The following is an 8,164-nucleotide window of genomic DNA, read 5'->3' as shown; positions in this document are numbered from 1 at the left end:
AGTGTGTTGAGTTGACTGCCACCTTAGAGCACTCCTGTCTCAAGTCTAGGGTCCCAAGTCAAAGCAAAAATGCAGTCGTAGTCGAAGACCCGTATCTCTGGAAAAACGCAAATTTCACTTTTATCTCAAGACATCACTGTACCAATTTTCCCTGGTGAGCAACATCTACCTTGGCAACATAAAGGCAGGATATTCCCTCACAGTGTTGGGGAAAAGGAGAAGAGAAAAACTGCTGACTGAGTTTGCTGTTTGGAGGGCCAGGTCATGCTGAAGAGATGGTCCACCCTCCCTAACCGATGGCCCACTGCTATTTTGGGGGAGCCTCCTCCTCTAACCACAATGGATAAAGGGTTGGTCTGTGTTTTGCAAGGTCATATGGATTTCAGCTTTAAGGGTGGTTCGTGTACAATGTAGATGTACGTGTGTGAATCAAAATAAAATAGGTCAACAAGACGGCAACCGAGATAGGGTGCATCAGAAGATTTCTTGTGTTTGAAAACGTTTTGTCGCTGTCTCCCTCTCTCTCTGCCTGTCTCTTTCACTCTTTGTCTTTGTCCCTGTGTCTGTCTGCCTGTCTTTCTGTCTCTGTCTCACTGCTTGTAAGCAGCAAGTCGGACAAGGAAGAATGATTGCCCGTGACCTTCGACCCCTCAGATGGTAGTGCACCAAAAACCACCAGTGTGTCAAGGATATGGGCTCAGGAATACTTCAGAAAACCAATGTCAATAAATACAGTTCGGTGCTACATCCGTGAGTGTGAGTTAAAACTCTAGTATGCAAAGCAAAAGCCATTTACCAGCAACGCGGCTGTCTTTTCTGGGCCCAAGTTATCTAAGGTGAACTGATGCAAAATGGAAAAGTGTTCTGGGTTCTGACAAGTTCACATTTCAAATTGTATTTGAAATTGTGGACCTAGTGTCCTCCGGGCCAAAGAGGAAAGAACCATCCGGACTGTTATGGATGCAGTGTTCAAAAGCCGCATCTGTGATGGTATGGGGCTGTGTGAGTGCCAATGGTTTGCGTAACTTACACATCTGTGTAGGCACCTTTAATGCTGAAAGGTACACAGTATACAGATTTTGGAGCAACATATGCTGCCATCCAAGCAACGCCTTGTTCATGCATGCCCCTGCTTATTTCAGCAAGACAGTGCTGAATCACATTCTGCATGTGTTTCAACAGCATCGTAAAGGAGTACGGGTACTAACTGGCCTGCCTGCAGTGGAAACCTGTCACTATGAAACGTAATATATGACAACGGAGTGTTGAACAGCTGAAGTTGTATATCAAGAAAGTAATTCCACCTACAAAACTTCAACAATTACTGTTGAAGGGCATGTAAATTGTACAACTCATGTCATTTTTATAAAGCTGTTCATGTCTGTCAGACTCATCGGCTGGCAGTACTTTTACTGTGAAAGGTTTCACCGGAAAAGCCCTGTTTTATTTGTATTTTGACGCTACTAGTGGTCGCAATGAGGAGAATCGAGTGGGCTGCCACTTGGTGACTTGAGCAAAGAGCACACTTGCGCACTGCTCTCGCGGTCTGCTTGTCCATCTCTATGGACGGCCAGAAAAGAGACGGCGAAACGGGACGTTTTGTCGACGGGAGCTGGTGAGCCTCCCTGGAGGCTTGGCGGTGCTCAGATCCAGGAAAAGCGGACGAAAAACACAAAAAGGCAACAAACGGGAGAGAGGGACAGACATCCGTTAGAGATGTGCGGTCAGGCCGAGATTGCGGTGGTAAGTCCAGCGCAACGGAAGAACAGCATCTACCGCATCGCGCCCCCACCCCACTTTTTTGTTCAACGAAGATATGAAATGAGACACGTCAAGACACGGAAGAGTAGCTATTCCTACCTGAGCCCATTTGAGGGTCTTAAACGAAGCATTACAGCATGTCTGTGCCTGTGGCCCAGCGACATGCTAGCTCACTCTCTCCGGCCGCGATTCCACGCTGAGGAAATGTCCAGACGACGTCACTTGTTTCCCCTCCTCGGCTGCTCTCTTCCTTTAGCCGCAGCCAAGTGTATCTTCCAACTATATTGTCTCGCTTTAACGTGTCCGCGTCGCCAATATGTGTTTGAACCGTCACAAGACTTGAAAGTGGAACGTGTACGGTCAAATGTTGAGCAGAAAGTTACTGTATACGTTGGGTTAGCTTCAAAACGCGGTCGCTTCACTGCCAGATGTTCTTTTCTTTGATTTCTTACGTGTATTTGTCCTAACGTCACTTGACACTTTTACGTCACTTTTAAAAACTATTCGGTCACAAAATGCTAAAACAGACTGTTGACTTTTACTTGCACATATCATGTCGCGGTACAATGGATCATTGTGTTTATTTTGCCTGAAAGATGAGTTCTGTGACAAAATGTCGCCTGTGATACCGAAAGCCAAATTATTATTTTTATTACCAGCTTTGCTATGCACCAAACTACTTTTTAATTAGACCTTGAACACTGATTACATGCTGCCTGATAAGACATGTACTTCTCTATGTGTTATGAATACTATTCAGCTCCGGACCTTCCTCCTGGCTGTGTCAACTATGGTTGAAAGCAAGCAAAGGTCTGACACACTTGAAATTTGTTTTTTCACAGGCCTACTCCTCCTTCTGTTGTAGGTATCTCAGTCTACTAGGCCTGCGCTGAGCATATTGTTCTGAAAGGAAACAGATAACAAACAGGGGAAGTGAACATGGCTGGGACCTCAGGCTTCTTTTCCAATGGGCCTGTTACGTGGATGGACAACGATGCAGAGATGAACAACCTCTACAGAGATCTGGAACTGGGCACAGTGCTGACACTTTTTTATTCCAAAAAGTCTCAGAGGCCAGAGAGGAGAACTTTCCAGGTCAAGCTGGAGACAAGGACCATTATCTGGACCCGGGGCACAGACAAAATAGAGGGAGAAAGTGAGTACCCATTTGTACACTTGTATTTTGTCACAATACCAACATTTCGACTTTGATCCGAGTCCCGCATGAACCGATATTGAAACAACGCAAAAGTCTTCTCGACTCTAAAAAAAACATTTATTGTAAATACTGAAACTTGGGATCAAAATTTCCGTGATCGCGGGGTCCCATTCACAAGAATGAAAGCTGCAAACAAGGCTCCCTCGACGGTACCCTGCTTGATGGCCGTGGCCCTGCATCAAGGAAGGCGGCTTCGAGTGGATGCTAGAGGGCTTGGATGCCAAAATAGGATGATGACCGAGACATGCCTTTTTCTTTTTAACTGTATTTTTACTTTCGGTACTGGATGCTATAAACTTAATTGACATTGGATGACAGTATAAATTGACCAGTTTGAACGGCTTTTCGCCGCACTTTCAACATTCCGGTCGAGTTAGCAGGATCTCTGTGGATTGGCAGGCTGCGTCAGCGGCGAAGAGTCATCGTCCACAAAAGCGGGGCTGCTGAGCCGGCCGGCTATGGCTAAAGTCATGGCCAACCACTAAAACCTCAGTTGATGAGCGTCTCTGCCTCCAACACCAGATCCATCGTACAAAACGGTTTAACTGTAGCTACAACAAACAGGAAATCGCTAATTTTATTAACAGAAACCTGGTAACACGCTCAGAATCCCCACGCTTAAGTGCAACTTTACTTGAGGCTAACCTTGGCACAAAGTGAAATTGTATTGCCAGAGTATTATATACAATAATGGAGAGGCTCCAGCCAATGAGAACTTTATTGCACGCTTACGACTCTAGTGAGCATGGTTCAGAAAATGGATGGATAGCAAATGCTATGTCACTGCACTGTGTAGGTTACTGTCATAATAGTACCGGTAATTAATACTTGTTCGAGTACAACTGGCCATGGCTCATTGAAGTGTAGCTACGGTAAGGGATATTTTTAATAATTCATTTTGTTTTGGTCCTTTGGCCTGAGTCTTTTTTTAAAATACATTTTTATTTATTTATCTAATACATTTTATTGTACTTACTTTCAATGCAAATGTTGCATGTCCTTGAGAGCTGAAAGATCTGCATGTCCTTGAGAGCTGAAAGAAAGATTAAAAAGGATGTACTTAAATTATTTTTGCTCTAACATCATCAGTATATCAGGGCATTTAAGAAAATACAATAAAAGTTAATACAATTAGTATAAGTATAAAGTATATGTTTTTTACATTGTGCACAAAATGAACCAGCCAGTGATGGCCAAGCGGGCGTATCATAACTACCATAATTGACATGTTGAGTCGGGTGTGTCTTAACCTCAATGGCAGAGGCTCCGTCAAACCCCTGAGACCGGTTCACAGATCGAACCCAGGTTAAGAATCACTGATCTCGATATCTGGATATATATCTCGATAGAGAGAGGCAGATAAGGGGTGTTCACACGGCAAGATTTGGTCCGGTGCTACGCCGGGGCTGCCCCAGTAGAGCGTTCACACGTGCAAATTAGCTCAGGCGTAGCCCCGGAAAACAGCTTACACCGGACCAAATTTGATCCACCTCAGGGAGGTGGTTTAAAAATTTGCTCCGGAGCAAATGCTTGTTTGCGAAGCAGCACCGGTGTAAATTTGCACGTGTGAACGCAACTGGGTTAAATTTGCTCCAGCGCAAATGCTTGTGAAGAGTTTACGTACGGCGAGAATGCGTTGCTTTCGTGCTCTGTCGGACTTCCGTCATGTGTTTGTTTAATAACGACACAAGACTTGGCTGGTAACATCTTTACTTTTGTAGAAGACTGGACTGTCTCGGAGTTGTTTGTGTAGTTTGTTCATTTGTTGTGTGTTCACAACCCCCCGCTCCCCATATAATTTATTTTGTGATTTCCTCTCTTGATTTTCTGTTTGGCGCATTACGTGTTTGCTTTTCTGAGTGTCATTGAAGTCATCGTTGATTTATGTTTTCGGGGGCGGTCACTGTCGAGCAGAAGGCACAGAGACCGAGAAGGAGAAGAACGTGCCTGTCCAGTAGTCGCTTGAGTTGTGTATACGTTTTAAAAAGAACCAACACGACAGCTCATTTGATTTCTGTCGTTTTGCTCCGCTGCAGAAACTGCCGTGTGAACGCAAGTGGGGCTGCACCGACGCTGTGCCGGTGCAGACACGCTCAGTGGCTTTGTACGTGTGAACGCTCCACACAATTTGCTGCGGTGCAAAATATATCGCAACAAAATACATCGGTGCAGCGCCGGAGCAAATGTGTGCCGTGTGAACACCCCTATAGATATGGTTGATTGTGCTGTTGGATGTGATTCAGACCAGCTTGTGGTAGAGAGGTCTGCCAGAGCTGTCTTGTTCACGTACATTCCTACATTGTGCTGCTATTGTTGTGAGATACTTAAATTGGTGAACAAATTGGAACTCCCTGAACAAGCATTTAACTTTATAGCTGTCATGGAATGTTTTCTTCTCCGAAGATTTGTTGTGTCCAATTTACTGTCTACAGTCTTTGATGGACATGGGTTAGGTGTCACTTGTTCCGTTTAATGTTTGTCACAATACTTTAATATACAGTGTGTGCTATGCAAGGTGATGTTCATTCGATTTGTTCGGCTTTCAAAGTATTTCCCATAATAATTGGTTTCTCAAGTTCTAGAGGATCTTTGACTTGACTTCCAGTCTGTCTGTCTGTCGGTGCTATCACACAAACGGATGAAGTCTGTAGCATTATAATTTTTGTAAGAGCATGTGTGTGTGCTTACTCTAGATGTAGGCAATGTTGATAGAACCCTGCACTTGTTTTGATGGTGTAGATTCTGTCTTTACTACAGTTCATTACCAGGTTTAGTTGCAAGACTACTTTTGGCCTAGCAGGATACCTTGTGCACAGCTGCACTCTGCTCCGGATGCAGCACACTCACACCCACAAAAAGTAAAGAAAAAAAGACAGAGAGGGGAAAAAAACGTTGGAATAGTATCCTATTCCTTACAAGCAAATATCCCATACGCACCAGTTCACGACCCCAATTTAATTCTCCTTGGGAGGTGAAATAATGCCTCATACCCCTGTGACTGTGAGGTACCGATTGTATTTTAAGAAACTATTCTTTTTTTTTTTCTTCTTTTTCTTCTTAATTTTTATAGTCGCACACAATGAATCACATTAACTTAGAATTTTCTGGATGCATCACATTCCAAAAAAGCTGAGACAGGTTTGTGATGACCACTGTGTTGCATAACCTTTTAACAACATTCAATACATATAATAGGTTCATAATTATTTGCTAAAAACATTACTGTTTCGGTTTGAACATTAAATATCATGTCTTATCTTATATTCTATTAAATATAGCTTGAATATGACTTGAAAATAGGCTGGGATAGGCTCCTTTAATGCGAGTAGTCATCCCCCACGCTCTCGATTCCACTATGACTCGACTCACTCATCCTGTCGCTAGCATCAACTCCAATGTTAACATTGCTTCATTGCCACCTGGCATATAACTGAAATGATAGTGACGGCTAACCAGAACCGTACCTCAAAATGTAATGCATCCAACCTGTACTTTGTGGAAGGCTGTTTCTCAAGCAGCAGCAAGTGACTGCCGCCTGGGGCCACAATACATCTGGTAGATTGTATTACAAAGAATGCCTTCCTTAGTACGTCTGAGCCAGGCGAATGTATCCAACCACCATGGATCAAAACCAATGGTTCCGTTTTTTACAGTTACAGTTGAACACTAGCATTATTGTTACGTTCTCTAAATCAGCTTCATATTTTTCCAACGAATCAGGCGTGTTTGGTTACAACAGAAATATTTTACCCTGTTTGAAAATGCAGTGGAGAGAGGGTAGTTATGTCAGGACCCCCTCCCCCCCCCATTCCTGAAGGCAGACGGAGGCTACCTTCTTTGTCCACCGGGGTGAACCCCAATGTACATGCGTAGAGTCGGTGGGCAATAAGTATGCCCACACCTGCTCGGCGCCTCTCATCTTGGGCAACTCCTGAGTCAGTTCCTCCCCTCTCAAGAGGATTAGTACCATAGCCCAAGCTGTGTGTGGAGGTCAGCCTGACGAAAAGTACTTAAAAATTCTCGACCTTGCACACCTCAGGCTCCTACATCCCTACATCCCTAGAACCACTTTCTGTAGCTGGTGATCAGATTCCAAGGCCCCTGCCTTCCGCTACAGCCCACATCACCTCATACCCAACCCCTTGGGGCCCCTACCACAGGTGGTGAGCCCTTGGTGCAGGCCGGGCCACCAGGTGCCTCCCATTGAGACCCACTTCCAGACTTGGCTCCGGAGGGAAAGGGAAAACGGAGTCTTTATTCTGTTTCTATCTCTATTAACTCTACCTGAGTTTTTATTCATCATAAGCTGTCCTTAAGTCTTGTCCCTTACTTAGGTTCGCTTTTCTACGGGTGACCCTGCCATGGGCATATATAGCCTCTGAGAATTTAGCTCTTAAGATCATTGGGACAAACAAACCCCTGCACCATGATAAAGTGATGGCTCAGAAAGGGGATTTGGGAGTCATGTGCATGCCAAATGTAACTTTGATCAGAGGGTGTGACTATGTGAATATTGAGGGAATCACCTGCTGAGCTGTCTGTCACCAGTCTGACCTGCTTTGTCTTTACCTGCTGTAAAGAGGCACAATTTTTCCTTGAGCACATCATATGTATGATGTCATCTGGAAACAGTTCCAAAGTGGAGGCACATGAAACACGGGGGCGAATAATTCAGTATCTGTGTTCGGTATCTGTGTATGCAAATACCTTTGTTTCCAGCATGTGAAGGAAATGCTTTCGGACACAATAGTAATGCTTCCCTGAACCACCAGGTTGGATCAGAGAAAGTGCAAGTTCACACTGAAACAACCATTGTTGCTTTCACAGATGAATTTTATGTTGTCTTTCACTGCTGCCTTTTTGTTGCACACAAAATAATAATTAGTATTTCAGCTGTATTGCAGAGCTTTGATCATAACGCGTTTTACGTCTACTGCCTGAATAATCCTGGCGGCATCTTCAACCAGAAATCTCAGAATTTCTTGGATTCAATTTTTTTTTGACTGAATTAATAAAAATGTAATACTGATTCTGACACTTTGTACAAAAAACTGTGATCTTATGAACGTACAGTACTAGGGATGTGCCACTGATATCAAACACTGAGACTCAGTGTCATTAAATATCAACTAAACTTTATTCATAGAGCATCTTAAAAAGTACCACATCTGCTTACAATGGACT

General features: G+C 43.9%; 1 protein-coding gene across 3 annotated transcripts in view; it reads left to right on the top strand.

The window, feature by feature from the left end:
* The first annotated feature begins 1,483 nt into the window (after positions 1-1,483).
* The window catches only part of plcg1 (phospholipase C, gamma 1), a 34,429-nt gene continuing 27,748 nt past the window's right edge, over positions 1,484-8,164 (top strand). The window contains exons 1-2 of one of the 3 annotated variants that reach the window (XM_086124889.1): positions 1,484-1,743; positions 2,627-2,917. In XM_086124889.1, the coding sequence (XP_085981015.1) occupies positions 2,701-2,917 (217 nt within the window). In that variant the 5' untranslated portion in view covers positions 1,484-1,743; positions 2,627-2,700. Of the gene's footprint in view, positions 1,744-2,603; positions 2,918-8,164 lie in introns of all 3 variants that reach the window. The other 2 variants (XM_086124897.1, XM_086124907.1) reach the window with 2 other exon arrangements.

Source organism: Hippocampus guttulatus, chromosome 1, assembly GCF_054856545.1.
Source record: "Hippocampus guttulatus isolate MCC_2025c chromosome 1, RoL_Hgut_1.0, whole genome shotgun sequence".
In the NCBI taxonomy this organism is placed as follows: Eukaryota; Metazoa; Chordata; class Actinopteri; order Syngnathiformes; family Syngnathidae; genus Hippocampus; species Hippocampus guttulatus.
The sequence above is the reverse complement of the archived record's forward strand: the minus strand, read 5'-3'. Positions and strand labels throughout refer to the sequence as shown.